The 17,232-nt window shown below is 42.1% G+C and overlaps 1 protein-coding gene and 1 long non-coding RNA gene across 15 annotated transcripts in view; one reads left to right on the top strand and one right to left on the bottom strand.

Moving 5' to 3' along the window:
• LOC126640496 (uncharacterized) overlaps window positions 1-2,384 on the bottom strand; it is a 63,814-nt gene extending 61,430 nt beyond the window's left edge. For all 5 annotated transcript variants that reach the window (XR_007629073.1, XR_007629075.1, XR_007629077.1 and 2 more), the window contains exon 1: window positions 2,230-2,384. This is a non-coding gene — a long non-coding RNA (uncharacterized LOC126640496). The remainder of the gene's footprint in view (window positions 1-2,229) is intronic.
• A 126-nt stretch (window positions 2,385-2,510) lies between these two features.
• ADGRB3 (adhesion G protein-coupled receptor B3) overlaps window positions 2,511-17,232 on the top strand; it is a 453,017-nt gene continuing 438,295 nt past the window's right edge. For 4 of the 10 annotated variants that reach the window (XM_050316308.1, XM_050316309.1, XM_050316310.1 and 1 more), the window contains exons 1-2: window positions 2,519-2,712; window positions 5,456-6,224. In XM_050316308.1, coding sequence (XP_050172265.1) covers window positions 5,471-6,224 — 754 coding nt within the window. In that variant the 5' untranslated portion in view covers window positions 2,519-2,712; window positions 5,456-5,470. Of the gene's footprint in view, window positions 2,713-2,845; window positions 2,976-4,032; window positions 4,235-5,455; window positions 6,225-17,232 lie in introns of those variants that run through there. The other 6 variants (XM_050316306.1, XM_050316311.1, XM_050316301.1 and 3 more) reach the window with 6 other exon arrangements.

The following is a 17,232-nucleotide window of genomic DNA, read 5'->3' as shown; positions in this document are numbered from 1 at the left end:
GAAAAGTGCAAATTAATCACCACGTTGGAAAATCTAGGAGATTTCTAAAGACTGTAGTTTACCATACATTGTGCACTTATTATTTTCTCATTTCCACTCCCAATTAAAGGAGCTACAACTTGCCAATGCTATAGGAACAGGTGAAACAGTTCATTCAGGAAGGTTTTTTTGTGACTTACCCCCCAGTTCTTCATCTAATATAGAGGACATGAAAAAAATATTTAAATAAATGCATTTAAATGCTATTTAAATGCATTGTATGTACACCTCTGATTTGTTCTCCTCATATCGCCCTGTCAACGGACCAAAATTCCCTTGAAGTATTTCAAGCAACATGATGATCACCCACATGGAATGTCACCCAGTATGGAATGTCACTGATTCTGAGAGAATATGATTATCTCTAAGCCAGTAACAGTTCACTTTTCATTGCATTGCATTTGCTGGGCATAGATCCTGCGTATCTCCCACAGCGTCCTTGGTCAGATATTTTTTGTTTTATTTTGACAACAGCGACATAAAGTATTTGCAATTGTAAAAGCTATGAGGGATGTGGTTTACAGCTTGTACCTATGGAAAATACAGTAAAAAGCTATAACTGTGCTTTCGTTTACTTTGGTCAAGTGGTTTGTGACCAGCAATACCTCTGATCAGAATTTGTGCAGCGTGTAATTGTAATCATAAAAGCTCTGTATTACTGGAATTCACACCTTGCAGAGTCTAGAACGGGGTTGTAGGGGAGAAAACAGTCTACTCTAAGGACTGATTGGTTTGGAAGTTTTCCAGAAGTTTAAACTTTCATTTTCAGTGTGGGTGGGAGGTCGTGTAGCCACGTTACATATGAACTTTGAAGGTGTGGAGGGGCAGTACTGCCCCATAGCCTCAGCAGGGCCTTGTACTCTGTGCAGAATGGCAGCAGTGGAGTGCACGGCAGCCAGGCTGAGAGCTGCTGACTGACAGCAGCATTTATTAAAATGTCATCTCCTAATTTTCACGCCGGATATCTGTTGTCGTGTAGACTGCCCCAATATCTCACGCCAGCGGGAAGGGCCAGAGAATAACCCAACCTGCCCTGAGGAACGGGAGGGACATAGCCTGAGGGGAGGGGAAAAAAAAAAAAAGCGTATCCAACCCTATTCAGCTGTAGCAAAATAACAATTAAAAAAAAAAAAAAAAAAAAAAAAGGGGTGGGGAGGATGCCCTCCTTGTGGCACGGCTCTTTCCACGAACCTCCCCCGTCTGTCGGACCCCACACGCCGATAACGGGAGCACTTGAGCCGCTGTCGCCTCTCAAACTCCGCTCTCCCGCGCCAGGCACCCGGCACTGGGCACCGCTCCGGGAAACCCATCGGCTTCCCCAGCCCTCCCGTGCGGAGGGCGGCCGGCGGCAGCCAGGCGATGGATGCGGCCGGAATCGGGCACAGCCTTATCTCTGCCAGGGAACAAACACGGCGTTAATTGCAGCCGCTCTGAGGAAATTGCTATTGTTTCAAGTCAAAGGCGGGCGGCAATTTGAGCGGGTTTATCCCGGGAGCCCTGTATCAGTTAATCTGCATCGCGGGGCCGAGCCGGCAGCTCCTGGGGCTGCGGCGGGGGTGTGTGGGGGTGTTGTGCTTTGGAAATAAAAACAAGAGGAGGGAGATCAAGCACGGGCTTCCCGCCCCGGCGTCCCCGTTTCCCTCGCTCCCCGCCCGTGGGTTTTTCCTGCGCCGAGGCGCTGCCCCAGCGCTGGGCACGGCGCACAGAACACCCCCCTCCCTGCGCGGCCAGCAGCCTTTCTGGGGCGCGCTCGGGGCCGCGCACCGGGGCCGCGCGGAACGCACCGCGGGCCCGCCCGCCGGGGTCGGTGTCGGGGCCGCGCACACGCGCGCACAGCGCGGACACGCGCGGAGCGGGGCGCAGGGGCGCGCACGCAGACACCCCGGCGGGGGCCGCGCACACGCGCGCACTCACGGCCCGGCACTCACGGGGGCGGGCGGGCGCTCGCACACGCGCGGGCGCGCACACGGGCGCGCACCCGGAGCCACACGCAGCGGCACAGACGCGCTCCCGCTCCCGCCGTGCTCCCTGCGCGCCCGGCAGCGCTCGCACCGCTCCCCGACATCGGCAGCCAAGGACCCCCCCGCCGCTGTCCGGCCATTAGTGCCTGGGGGGGGGGAGGAGGAGGAGGAGGGAGGAAGGAGGAATAAGTCTATTAGTAATAACAACAACAACAACAACAAAACCCACCAACAAATCCGCACTAGCGCCTTAGTCCTTCTCTCAGACCGTCGACTGCCTGGCATCGCCGAGCATCGGGCTGCTGTGCTGGGACTTTGTTTCAAGTAAAAAAAAAAAAAGGCAAACAAACAAAAAAAACCTTCGCTTGCTCAGCCACTTCCATTTTTTCCCCTGCAGTCTCGCTGGTTTGAGGTGGTTGTTTTTTTGTTGTTGGTTTTTTTTTTTTTTTTTCCCTTCATGTGGTTGGATTTGGTGGATCCGGAGCCAAAGCTGCTTTTTTTCCTCGGTGGGGTGTGCGTGTGGCGTGCGGGGATTTTCTCGCTGCGTTTTTTATCTTCTGCTGCTTTTTTAATCTTGGTTTTGAACCTGAGCCGGGAAAAATGGGAAACGGTGCTTCCGTCAGAAGGGGAATCTCTCCATCACTGTTGTTGGGACGTGTGCCTGTGGTGGTAGTGTTTTAGAGAAATAGCCTGACAGCTTTCGGAGTGGAAGGTAAGGGTGCCCGGGGCATTTCCATTTCCCATTTCCAGGGATTACGACTGGAGAGCTTTTAGCTTGGGATTCCGGGGAGGAGGCGGCGGAGGAGGGGGACAGGCTGTTGCTGAAGGATAGAGAGAGAGAGAGAGAGAGAGACAGCACATACGAAATGATCTCCGCATTTACTTCAGCGCTGCAGTTTAAAAGTTAGAGAAGTCCGTCTTGCGACAGGTCTGCTTCCCTGAGAGTAATTTCCAGCGAGACCGAGTAAACCTGAGGTTTGTGCACGATTGGGGTAATTTGGATTGGGGGGAGGAGGGTGGGAGGGGGGGGATGTTAGGTTAATAGGAAGTTAAAATAAGAGAAGTCAGTGGGTCTTCTGTTGGGGAAAAAAAAAATAAATGGAGTGATGGCGCCGTCTATGTTCGGCTAAACTACAGTGTCACCTAGAAAATCAGTTTGGGGAATATCCAAACTAAACGCCCGTTTCTTTTCAGCAGAAGAGGATTCTCCCCCTACCCAAATGGGCAACCTTAAACCTCTGTGGCCGTTCTTTAACCCCCTCCTCCATGGACAAGAAAGATCTTTTTAATCTGAGTGTCCAATCCTTTTAGTGAGCAGATTCATTCTACATCTAGCTGTATTGCAAACTAACTGAAATGCTGCCGGCACACTCAGTTCGTGTGTCTCTGTGCATGTGTGTGTGTGTAATGCACACAGAGAGAGAGAATAAGCCACTGTTGTGTTTCTGTAGCCTTGTATGAACAAATGCACAACTAAAATGACGGCTGATTACATTTCTTCATAGAAAACAGCCTAGCACTGCAGACGTCTTTATTTTTCTAGTGCAGATATTACATAGGATGGGAAAAGTCAGAGGCTTTTTTTCCTTTTCATACGGAAAAGTAAATAAGCTCCCTTTCTGCTTTCCAGATTATAAAATTAATCCTTTTTCATGGGTGGAATTCTTAATTTAGACACTTATTGTCACATTGGCTTTCAACGCCTACACCATCCTGAATAACACTGCGCAGAACTGCATTGCCTGCAAAGTGCTTCAGCAAAGGGGAAATTGTTTCCAGAATTCCCAATAAGTTTCTGTTTCTTAAAACCTTAAATGCTATACCAACCCTATTTGGAGAAGGAGGACCATGTTATTCATTGAGATGGATGCTCAGAAAGGAGAAAATCTGACTCTGTGGACAGACCCAGCAGCAGCTCTGCTTTTTTTTTTTTTTTTTTTTTTTAAACCTCTGCTATAAAGAGGGTTAGAGTTGGTGCTGCTTTTTGCCCATTTCAGGATTCAGAGTTTGCATTATAATCTAGGAGATACGAAAATCTCTTCAAGGGAGCTTAATCCGGTGACTTGCTGTGTGTTACGCAATGGGAAACAGAAGATGCCTTGCTGTTTGGTGAGGAGATGAAAAGCTAGGCAAAGACACACATCAAAACTCAGTAACGGTGCCTATGTGTATGTCTGCTTCTGCTTACTGAGCAACAGTGGAAGAGACCTCAATTTAGAGAGTTTTGAAATTAGGTTAGTATCACTGCTTTCTGCTTGCATTTTAGAGCAGAAAGCAAAAAGCTACTCATTTGTAAGAGACAAGCAACTTCTCAAAGGTTAATGCTGAAAACAGTCAATTTGAATTTCTTTTGGTATCGTTACAGAGATAAATATAACTACGGTTTGCTGTATTAACCTAGGCCACTGTTATGAGAACAGAGCATGCGGAGGTTGTGAGGGTTGACAGGTGCAGTAAGACAGCTTTATTTGGAGATACTAGCAGAGAAAATGTAGTATGTCTTTCATTGTTCAAGCACACGGCTGCAAAACACAGGAACTAATCAGACAGTACAAGATATTTGTAATAAGAGGGCAAGTGCAGTCCAATAGGTGCAGAGATCCTGCTGTGGCACTGCCAGCTATATAGAGCTGGTGGTTGTAGATACTAATACTGTAAACTATTTTATATATCCTTAAAGGTTGAAGCCATTGAAACTATTATCTTAAAAAGCTGTCATTTAGTGGTAGTGTCAGACCAGTAATAGTTTAATCTTTTTTTTTTTTCTTTCTTCAGTAGTGTCAAAATTTTATTAATACATTAATCTCAGTATTTGCTGCCTGAGTTTCCTTTTTATAGAGATCTCTGTATACCAGGTGGCCGGGGGGAAGGCATGTAGGCATACGGGAGATAATGTTCCATCTGTGACAAATAGTAATTTGTGCATTTTTAAGTTATGGCTGTAATTCTTCAGTTATTTCTCAGACTTAATAGAAAAATAATGTATAACAACAAATGCTACCAGTTTTTCTTTTTCTATTCTGGTGATAATCTGCATGTGCATATATGACTAAAGCAGATTACTTATTTACTTTTTGAAGAAATAAATAAATAAATTTCCCCTCTCTTGGACTGTCGGGTAAGGCATCTAGGCTTTTGCTTAAGTTGAGCAGTTCTAGTCCACGCCATGATGACTACATCCTAGAGAGGAGAGGACATTCCTATTAATAATCTAATAGATGTTGAGTTTTAATTTGCCTGTGGAAGACGTGTCTGTCGCGGTGGCCACATGATGGCGCTGTGAACACAGCGGCAACCCCGGCCCTTGCGTTATAAAATAAAAATTACCTGCCCTTCTTTCTGAAAGGGGTTCTAACTGCAAGCTTGAAAACAGCTGGCTCGAATATTGGAAGGAGTTTGGTTTTCTATGCGTGAAGAATTCTACTTGCATTTTTATTTCATTTCATCTCCTGCAGGCCAAATGACATAGGATGAAGGCTGTTCGTAATTTGCTGATTTATATATTTTCCACCTATCTACTGGTTATGTTTGGATTTAATGCTGCCCAAGACTTCTGGTGTTCCACGTTGGTGAAGGGGGTCATTTATGGATCGTATTCTGTAAGTGAAATGTTTCCTAAAAACTTCACAAACTGCACTTGGACGCTGGAAAATCCAGATCCAACCAAATATAGTATTTACCTGAAATTTTCCAAAAAGGACTTCAGATGCTCCAACTTTTCCCTCTTGGCTTATCAGTTTGATCATTTTTCCCATGAAAAAATAAAGGATCTTTTAAAGAATAACCATTCTATAATGCAGCTCTGCAATTCCAAGAATGCTTTTGTATTTCTGCAGTATGATAAGAATTTTATTCAGATACGTCGCGTCTATCCTATCAACTTCCTGGGATTACACAAAAAAGAAGAAGACCAAAAATCCTTCTTTGAATTTTTGGTGTTGAACAAGGTGAGCCCAAGCCAGTTTGGGTGCCATGTGTTATGCACTTGGTTGGAGAGCTGCTTGAAATCTGAGAACGGGAGAACTGAGTCCTGTGGGATGATGTATACAAAATGCACCTGCCCTCAGCATTTGGGAGAATGGGGAATAGACGACCAGTCCCTGGTGTTGCTCAATAACGTGGTGCTGCCCCTCAACGAGCAGACAGAAGGCTGCCTGACCCAGGAGCTGCAAACCACCCAGGTCTGCAATCTCACCAGAGAAGCCAAAAGGCCGCCAAAAGAAGGTAGGTGCTTCTTGGAGGGGGGCTGAATGCCAAGCCAGTGTGTAAGCCCGAGCTGCTGGCGCTCCTTAATACTCACATTCATTTGAGCTGCTCTCCACTCTGGCTCTCCTCTAGACGAGGCAAAAGGGCTGGAGAAGATGCACACTCCCTCAAGGCAGGGAAGGCTGCATTTTCATTTCTAAACTGGTCTAGGCTTCAGCATATAGTTCTGCTGAGCACTGTTGAAACTCCTTACAAGTGAGATCCATCTGTTTTAAGGCCTCACTTACAGTAATTCCCACAGGTTGTGAGCCAGGAATCCCTCTCCCTCTCACCACCTCTTTACTGCAACCACCCAACTACAAACCTTGGCCCTCTTGATATGATCCCTTGACTTTGCAAGGAAAACATTTCCAAAGGCATGCAGGCAACCTGACAAAAGACCAAGAGATTTACCATGTTCAGGTCACCTGGTCCCAACTGGGCCAGAACTCAACCACCTAAAACCAACCCAAAAGCAAATGCAATTCCTCAGGGTGAACCCTCTGCCTGAGATACCTGGAGTTGTGAGACACTGTGCAGGCAGGACATGCTGGTTTAACCTGCTGGGAGCTCTGCAAAGGGGCTGGGGGCTGCTGCTGCACCTGTTCTCCAGGCAGCTTTGGCTCCCAGAGAAGGCTCAGAATCTCATTGCAGTATTAGAGAGGAGGGGGAGGGGGGGGTTGATGTGTCATTCCCAGCAGCTGCTTCTGTCCCAGCAGCTGCTTCATGTCCCTGCTGGAAAAAGGCGATGGCTGTGGAACGGTGGGAAGACAGGAGTCCAGCAATTAATATGGCAGCCCTCTGCTACATACTTCTTGTGTTAGCCTGATATTTTGGGGAGGTCGGGGTGGGGAGGGTGATTTTGGGAAGGACATTAGGGGATTGCGAGGCAGGGAAGGCATGGGTTGAACCTAGCTGGGAGGCTTTGGCTGCAACCTATGTGCAAGAGGGTCCTTCAGAGCTGCCATGCGGGAATAGGGGACGTGGGGGATAAATTATCGAGCCTTGGGTATTGCATTTTAATGCAGGAAATGTTCCCTCTCTCCTTGTTTTTTGCATAGCCACAAAGCTCTCAGTCTGTGGCGAGGCAGTGCCAAGCTCCCCAGCCCCCCTAATAGAAGTTGCTTTGTGGAGGAATGTAACATTGACACGTTGTTAGGAGAGGATTTCCTTTAAGGGCAGCCAAGCCCCAGTGCTGTGGGAGAAGAAAAGCTGAACTTGCTCCAGCTGCCGTGGAGCCAGCGGCCAAGGGCAGGGCAGGGGGAGGGGAGGGGGGACACTTTCGGCGTCCTGCGGCTCCGCGCCTCTCCCGCCACCCGGCATCCCGGGAACAGAACGATCCTAATGGACAGGGGAGGCTCGGCTGCCGTAAAAACCTCCCAGAGAAGCGGCGGCAGGGATGGTATTTAACATCGTTTAGAGCTGATTGTTGCCCAGGGAGGCGGAGGCAGCCCCGGCCGCAGCAGGCGGAGCCGGGCAGGAGCCCCGGGCACTGCGCGGGGGGCGCCGCCGCCTCCCCCGCCCGGCGCGCTGGGCTCGCTGCGCCCGAGGGCGGCCACGGGCGAGAGGCACCGCCTGCGCTCCCTCGGTCTCCGCCGTGTGAGAGATGGGAGTCACGGGGGAGCCACGGAGCCCTCTAGAAAACAGGAACGCCGCAGAGCGGTGCAGTGGTCGCTCCGCGTTCTCAGCCTCGCCAGGGTCCAGCGGGACCCCGCGGAGGGGCGGGCGGAGCAGCCGCCGCGGCCCCGGCGCCGCGGGAAGCAGTGCCCCCGAGGGAGAAAGGCGCGTTTATCCCCTCCTCCTCCGCCCCTCTCTCTGATTGCCATCCTAAGGCAATCCAGCTCCCTGGTGGGGCCGGGGACTAGGGAGCGCGGGCACAGGGAGTGCACAGGCCACCGGGTGCTTTCACATCTTTCCCCAAAACATGCTAAATTCCAAAGGGATGCGTGTCTCCCAAGTTAAAGCATCTGTTTCAGAAAGGTGATTATTGGAAAGATCAGAGGAAACTTAGGGCAAACACTTATTTTGTTTTTTCTTCCCTTAAATTTTGATACACGTTCCCAGCATATTTTGCTTCCAGTTACAGGCATATTTTAATTCTCGCCCCTACTTGTGCGTTTTCCTGCATATGAGCTTCAGAAGTGGCATTGTTAGAGGGGGTGGAAATTTCACATGGTAGGTAGAAGGTTTGCTTTGCTTGCTTTTCACTGTATTTAGTGGTTTTTTGGGTGTTGCTGAGAATTTTAACATTCTTAAGATTATTTCACACTTTAATTTAATTGCTTTAATGCACTTGGAAATCAGTCATCAGATTGTTACTCGAAGTTATAATCAGTTTGGAAATTAAGCCTCACAGTGTTTCTCAGTAGCAGTAAGGGTTTTTTGTTTGGTTGGTTGGATTTTTTTGTCTTCCACTCAGTGTTTAAAGCATTTTTCCTGGTCCTCGAAAGGCTAAAAATCTGCAAGAGAGGTGTGTTGAGTCGTTGTTTTCTGTAGATACAGTCACATTCATTAGGCACATCAGTCAGTGTATTTGTCTGTATAAAGCTAGTTTGTGGTTCAGTTGAAAGCTTTATTGAGGGATCAAAATGTAGAACATTCTTGCCACAAACATGATGCAATTCATCACTTCTGTCAACAAACATTAAGGCAAGAAATACAAATTTTGTTTTCACAGACAATCTGGTTCAAGTTATATTGGCACAAGTAGAATAAATAAGGTAGACTAATAAGTAAGAGAATGGTTGTTAGGGTTCTTAGTGACAGCAGAAAGCACAGATTTGCCAGTGCAAGTTGAGTTTTAAAGAGAATGGAGTTTACTACCGAGAAAGTGCTCTGGATTTGATAAGACTCTGTTTTATGAATTTGTGTATTACTTTTAGGTTTCATACTGACGTTGCCTAGCAATGATTTTTGGAAAGGAATTGCAGAGACCTGACAGCTTTCTACAGTATTATGAAAACCCTTCCATCCTTCAGATTTGCTTTCATCAAGCTTGACTGTATGAAGTGCAAAATCTCTTCCCAAAACTATTTTCAGTCCCGTTTTAGAATAGAGAGCATTTAGATTAAAGCCTACTGTTTCTATTTTGAATCTCTGAAATTTTGAATTTGACAAATGGTTTAGAAAAATGGATGAAAGTCAGTATTTTTCCTTTTTAAGAAGTGTTGCATTTTACAAAAGATATGACAAGTATACAATGGATGATTGTGTTTCTAAATGTGCTGAAGTGTTGAACAATAAAAGGAACTAGGTCAAAAAAAGAAGCTATAACTGTTACTTTTTAATAAAATAGTTTGGAAATATGTGGTTTATTCAGCATTTCTTCTGTAGACAGATTATCTTAGGTGTCATCGATTAAAGCAATATTGAATATCACTACATTTTCACTAAGATCTGGTTTCTTTGTATCTAGATCTGTTTCTGTAGCTTTACATTTGAGATGCTTAGCCTAGATCAAAGCACTTGCAAATAGATCTCAGTACTCTCATGGGGTCCTGAATTTAAGAGCTATGGGGACTTTGTCCTCTTGATTTTCAGTGCTGTGACTGAACTGTGTCATGAAGTTTCTGTCTATAAGACAGGACTCAGTTCCAAATCTAGTGGACCTCTAAAACCTTGGCATGTAGTCAATCCATACAATTTTTTGAACAAGGACAAGAAAATCCCAAAATGTCTTTTCTTACTGTGACCATTGCAAAAGTGTAATATTATTGTGGTGTTCTATAAAAATTACTTAGACAGAAACTATAGACAGTTTTCCCTCATGTTTTACTGCCAAATCTGAATGGGGCCCTCATAAAACAACAAAATTAATTTTTTGTCCTCTTATTTACATCCAACAGGAGAAGAGGGGGGATGCTCACATTCATTAAATCTCAGCATTTGGAGTTCCAGGCTTAATCTTGTATGTCTCATTCAGACAGTCTAAAGTAGTTTTAGCAGGGATTTTTTATTATGCTGGAAATGTAGCATTGGTCTCCTTTGTAACAAATTCTGACACTGTCTACCAGCATCGTAGTGTTCAGTAATGATTTATTTATTTTTTCCTGATTTCATATCTGAAAACAACAGGGAGATCTTAACAGAGGATTACAATAATTTATGCCACATTGTTGAAGAATAGTAAGATGTAGGATGTAGGTAGTTTTGTGGAGCTTTCATGACATGTATGCTTTTACTTATATATCATTCCATGAATGCCCACTTCCTGTTGCACACATTTAGGATGAATTAATAATATTCACCACATACCCAGAGGTCACTAGCTGGGTGAGTAAGCTGGACATCCCTAGTCAGGAAGTCATAATCAGTAATACCATGTCATATCATGGCCCCATCAGAGGATTTAAACTGTTAAATCAGTGCAGGCTTTGTCTAGTAACAACAAAAACTACAAAATGGAGTCCAACGACCTTACACTTCTAGAGGGCTATTTAATATTTAGTGTGCAATGATTATTTGAGACTAAAGCAAAACTTAGAAAATCCAAAATAGATAAAAATGGTTGTCCAGAATACTGAATGAGTACAGTAGCATACTTGGAAGATTCTTAATAGTTTTTATATCCTGCTGCTTGCTGTGGCTCATTTATTCATGAGTTCAAGGGGACAAAGGAAGATGAGCAGTAAGGGAAGAACATACTTTTTAATTTTGCACGAAAGGTATTTTTTTATTATGACTTACAAAATATTGTTTACAAACTTGAAACTGATATTCTAAAATAACCTGTTACCATGCAGGTCATGAGCATCTTGTTATCACTCTGTTACAAGCAATTTGATCTCAGTAAAAATCTAGACTGTAAAGAAAAATAATTTCACTTTAATTTTTTTTTTTTACATAAATATTGTCCCTCTTAAAATGCTCATGACCAAAAACATCACAAATCGGTTAAAGACATTCTTTTTGTTAGTCTGGTTCCCAGTGGAAGAAAGTATTTTAAAATCTCCTGTGGATTCCAGTGTGCTTTATAAAATGCCCTTTTTGACTTCTTTTGCTAAACTAAAATGATCACCCGAAAAATTTATACTTTTAGGACATATTTGAGTCACTCGGAGCCACTCATAATAAATAGGATGCTTTATCACAGTCATGCGAGTTTGATTTCAAATTCTTTTTTTGAAGTGATGCACTGTAGAAAAAGCATTAATGATCAGAATCTCTTTTAATCAATAAGGCCTACCTATCTTTGTTTTCAGGTATTATATGCGATTATCACCAGTGATTGTACTTTGTGCTGTATTGATCATTTCCACCTGATTTACTTCAGTAAACGATGAAAATTCTTGTTTTGATGTAAGTTTAGAACTTTGTGTGCAAGACTAATCAGCATTTCATATATGTGTATGGATTTGGATCAACCCATAAGTGAATTTTCTGATATCTTCAAAAAGGAAAATACCCAGACCATTTGCTTTACAGCACAAACCCCCCTAAATAAATGGTTTTGCTTCCAGTTATTTAAATACTTTATTAGTAAATGTACTTGGCTCTCTTATCTGCCTGGTAATTTCTTAGGAATCACAGGTTCTATCAGTATTTTGTTCAGCATTTCTCACACTAACCAGATGGCATATTACTAGTTTTGTGGGAGAGGTCACTCTGCTTCAGTCTAGTGTTTGCCTTCAGAGGGATCACAAGTGTCCTATATAGGATCTGAATACAAGTCTCATTGTTTCTTTAAAACATTCATGGCTTCAGTTGAATAGTATGTTATAATCAAAACCAGGATTTCAGTTCCCCAACCTATAATTTTTGCTTGAATTAAACCTCCATTTATGTACATTATCACACTCAGACATTGTAGAGACCTGCTCCCAGCTGGGCATAAATACTGCTAGAAACCTCAGCTCTTAAGAGCCCAGAACATAAATAGAAACTAGTGATAAAGAATTGGCGAGGTATATAAAGAAATGAAGTGTTCAGAATGAAGTCAAAACAAATATCCAAATTAGGAACAGAATTCAAACTCGCTTGCTGCTGCCTCCAGTGAACAAGTGCTTGATAGTACTGAGTCCTGTACCATCAGATATTTCAAACCAGTCATGCCTTATGTGACCTTCTCATACCAAAAGTCTGTGGTTTTTTTCTTCAAATGCTTCCATTGTCTGGGTAGATAAGATGCACAATATGTTCACTGTAATTTAGACCTTGTCCTCTGATTCGCTTGTTCTTTTGACAAATATGGAAGTGTTCCAGTGTAGGACAGCCATTAGCAGAAGTTGATGGTGATTCTGTTTACGTAGTGGGAGTGGGATTTCAGTTTTTAAGTCTCAGTGACTTTACGCAGAATTATATTATGACATAATGCAGGTACTGCATTTCTTATTATTATGCAATGTTTTATACATGTGTATTTCTCTTTTATACATTTATATAATACAGTGATTAGAGGATGTATTACATCCAGTCTGTTCTGCTCTGTTTTTTTAAGGCAATTTATCCTCTTCTGTTCAAATCCATCCATATTGCTGTTTTGTTTAATTTTCTACTTCCAAAAGCATGGAAAAAATCTGCTCTGTGTGTGGGTATACACAGAGGAATTTTCAGAGGAGACTTGATTTTTCTCTTCTTAGGGAATTAATTTTATGAAGTTTATTCAGTTGTGTTTTATCAAAGGATTCCAACTCAAAGTTGTTGTAGCTCTCAAATTGAAGTTTAGTTGTTCATTTATAAATATGCAGTAATTGTAATAAAACAAAGGTCACTGCAGAATTCCATTGAGCATTATTTGCATTCACTGTTAACAAGAAATATAAAATGCTCTTTAGGACAGAGAAAGTTGTACATGATATAAAGTACAAATTTACAAATTATGCATCACTGATTTATGAATATTTCAGCATTTGAGCCCCTTCTGATGCTAGTTTAATCTCAGGAGGAAGATAGTCAAATGTTTCAAAGTCATTCTCATTTTTGTTAATCTTGTAGAGAAGTTACAAACAAAGTTTTTGTCAAATTACTGACACAGTTTTCTGATGGACTAGCCACCATCAGAATTAGTAAAAGCAATCAATAACATTGTATGAGATCGGTGTTGTTACTTTACTCTGCAAAGGCCAAATTATCATCCTTACTCGAGACAAATTCCCCATCGTATCAATATAATTTGGTCTAAATGCAGATTAGATTAGAGCCCACAGAAGAGATGTGAAACAGTAATAGCATGTGTTCCTACTACCAAAAGCAATTTATTTCATAGTTTTTATTTATAAAGATTTTTTTTCACTGTAGTTCTACTATTGAAACCATCGTTGACATTCAGTAGAGTGAAGCAGATGTACTTAAAACAAATAAACAAACAAACAAAACCATGAAAAATCCCACCCAACATTTTTTTACTCGTTTGTTGCATTTCTTTCAGTTTTAGCTGATTAGTCTGTCCCTCTCTGTGCTTTACTTCAGTTTCTTGGTTTTTTGTTTCTTCATTATCTGAAGGGGAAAAGAGGCATACGACAAACTCAAATTACTGTTTCTTTGATAGTGCTAAAAATGTGTGCAACTGAAATTTGGAAGCAAGTTATTTTCAGTTATTAAGTCAAAATTTTATTTATATCTCCTAGAAATGGCAAAACCACAGAACAAAATTTGAATCCCATCCATTTTTTGGTAGCTTGATAGAAAATTGATGACAATGGGGAAAACCTATTACCCACTTTGGGTCAGTTTTCACCAATTTGCTCTCTTTAATTTTTCAGGAGATATAAACGTTTTGAGAGCTGACTTTGGTACCTGTTGTTCATCATGTACTGCTAGCTCATTCTTTTGCAGGGACAGTGTTTGTTCATAGGATGGTTTATAACTCTCAGCCATAACTGATAGTTACATGCTGTTGAACATCTTCACTGAAGGACTGTGGGAGGATGGAGAATCCAAAGAGCAATTCTCCAACTCTTAGCTGTGAAAAATAAAGATTAACAGGAATTCTAACCTTAACACTTCTAACTAGCATTGGAAATACCTTATGGTAAGTAGGAACATGTTAACCACTGTCGCCAACTGAGGTTTGTCATCAAGTTGCTTCTGAGACCCCATTGCTGGCTATGGCTTTACTCCTTTCCTGGGTTATGTCAGTACACCAGCCAAGAAGAAAACTATTCACCTTGGGTTTTTTTGTTTGGATGATCTTGATGTTGAGTGAGTGTGCTGTAACAGCCCAACTAAGCCTCCCTCAGAACCAAAGGGTGGCACAAGGAAGAGTTGGAGAGAAGCAGTAACGCTGGTTCAGCACAGTTTAGATTTGCTTAGGAAAAAAGTCTATCAGAAAGTTGTCAATACATGTTACCCTTGCCTGCTCTTCTGTACATGTTAGCAGCCAGTTACATAATACTTTGTTTCTAGGCAAGTGTACCAGGTTTGATTGCAGTATTACTGGCAGATGCTTCAAAATAGAGTCCAAGATACATGTTTATCCAGGGCTTTCTGCTGACCATTAAAGAGTGGTGCAGATTGCTGTGAAAGTGTGCATAGAGTGCTCGGAGATGAGTCTGTGAAGCCATTGTAGCTCATTCCTGTAGTGCACCTAGAAAGAGTTTAAATTACAGATTAGAAAATCAGGTTATGAGAAATAATATTGCACATGCTTTGAGCAAGAACAATTTTTCCTTAAAGGGTTTTGGAAAATCATAACTCCAAAGGTTTCATGCAAAATATTTCTTTGAATTATAAATGGTTCACTTTTTCTTACAGTGTTTACTTCTCTGTCCCATGAACATATTCTTCTGCACTGCATGCATAGAAGAATTCAATTGTCTGCAAAGCTGGGCACTTCAACTTGAACTGTAACAAACTGTGTTTTTATCCTTGGAAGTGTTTTGTTTGTTCTGTGGCATTGTCTGATATCTGCAGTGATTGGCAAATATACAGATGCTTCATAGTGGTATGTTTGAAGGTTGATAGATGTGCTTCACACTGACAAAGGAGAGGAGGAAAAATGTTCAGCACTGCAGGTGTAATGTGAGTACAGAGCCTTGTCCAGCTGGTCTGTCTGCACCAAATGTCTAGGAAGTCACTAATAATACAGAGAGGATCCTGAAGTTTCACTCTCCTTGGAAGGGAGAAAGGTGCCAAGGCTGGGATATTATCCAATTCCAACACCTGATAAAACTGTGGGAGTTACGTATAGGGCCATAGGGCTTCAGTGTTATTATTTGGGTTATTTTTTGGGTTCATAAATGCAATAGATATGGGCTATACCTCATGAAGCAGAATTATAATCAGAACAAAAGTTTGCTAGTTATTGTCCTGGGAGAATTTAATGTACTTAAATGCACTTAAAAATAATTTGAGCCAGCCCTGGAACCAGTGTTTCCCTGTCTCGTAAATGAATGTTCAAGTTGTTGCATATTCATTATCTTTAGTCCAGTGAATTTTTAATTTATTCACAAAAATTAGGGCAGCTTCAGATTTGGGAAAAATAAAAAATATTCCTATTCATTGATGAGACAGAACCTTCTGAGAAAAAGAGCCACTGAGTCCAGATTGCTCCAAGTGCTGCAGTTGTTTACAGGACATTCAGTTCTGCGTTGGCAGTTTATACACAGAAGATTATGAAAGGAGGATGCCAATCTCTGGTTGTGCCTCGTGCAAACCTTGGTTGAGCTGGGTCGATCCAAGACCTTTTTGATTCACTCCAGTCAGGAGTTTGCTACTTATCACAGTAAGGAGGGGCCCAGACCCTTGTGTGCACCTTGCACATGTTGCCTGTGGCTCTTAAGCACCAGCAGGTGTGGGCTTCCCTAGGATGAACATTCTGGAGGTCCCCATTTGGAATGTGGGTCATGAAAGTGATGATGAGGCATGTAAACTTATTAGATTTTTTTTGTAAATGCTTTTTGATACTTCTGTGCATCAGTTCCTTTCTGTGTGGTATTGTTAGAATGGTACTGCCTTGCCTTCTGGTGATATTATGAGGATAAGTATGTCAAAGTTTTGCTCTGCAATCAACCATCACTGCTAAACGTGAAAGTTTTTTTTCTCCCTCATAGATCTGATTAAAATCAAATCTATGTTTTCCCCAGGTATTTTTGGTGATTGAAGTGAAAGTGTGTTTTTATTGGTTGTTTTGCAGATGAAATAGATGAAGAAAATGAAGGACTCTTACATTTATCTCCTATTCCATGCTTTTAAGCTTTTGAAAAATGGATTTCTGTCCATGTAAAATCTGAAGTGTTGCAAAAAAATAGGTTTTAGTCAGATAACATGTACAATAACTTTACAATAACTGAATTTCTAGAACAAATAAGACATGACAGGGTACCCAAGCGTGCCAGGATGTAGCATCTAAATATTTTTTAGACATGAATAAATTCCTACTTTTTATGTTCTTTTGTGCATACATATTCTCATTGAATCAACAGCATTATTTATGTAAATGGCATTTAATTAAAAGCAGGTTTGCCAGTAAATACCCTCAATTGAAGTTGTGGGTTCCTGAAATATATCTAATCAATATTAGAGCAGGAAACCATTATTTTATTATTAATGTTAATCTCTCTAAATATTATTAAAAATTAATCCCAACAACAATAATAAAATTCAATCAATCAAATAATTATTAATATATATTATATCAATTAATTTACTCTGTATGAGCTGTCTTATATAAGTTGGATAAATATTCTTTGTTCTTGTTATCCTAGACCCTGGTTTTGTCCAGTTCCCAGGTCTGCACTGCTTTAGCTGATCATCAGTGTATTATTCATTGGCTCTGAGATCCCCAGGGCCATACTTTGCCTTTCACTGGCTCTTCCAGACCTGTGCTCCCCTGCCCTACACCTGCTTGGACACCTCTGCTCTCAAACCATTCTTTCTTTGCCAGAACTCTGCTCTTCTGCACTGCATTGTTATGATGGGCTAATAAGTATGTCATTCTGTACAGAATAACTGTTTGTTGCTATCATCTATAAAAAGAATATGGTTCTACAAAGATAAACAAAAGTTAAACAAATCAGGCAGTAGCTGGCTGGTCATTAAACAAGCTAAA

Source organism: Myiozetetes cayanensis, unplaced genomic scaffold (genome assembly GCF_022539395.1).
Source record: "Myiozetetes cayanensis isolate MyiCay16 unplaced genomic scaffold, myiCay2020 scf2-11, whole genome shotgun sequence".
Lineage (NCBI taxonomy): Eukaryota > Metazoa > Chordata > Aves > Passeriformes > Tyrannidae > Myiozetetes > Myiozetetes cayanensis.
Note: the sequence above shows the minus strand (reverse complement) of the source record. Positions and strands in the feature narration are given on the sequence as shown.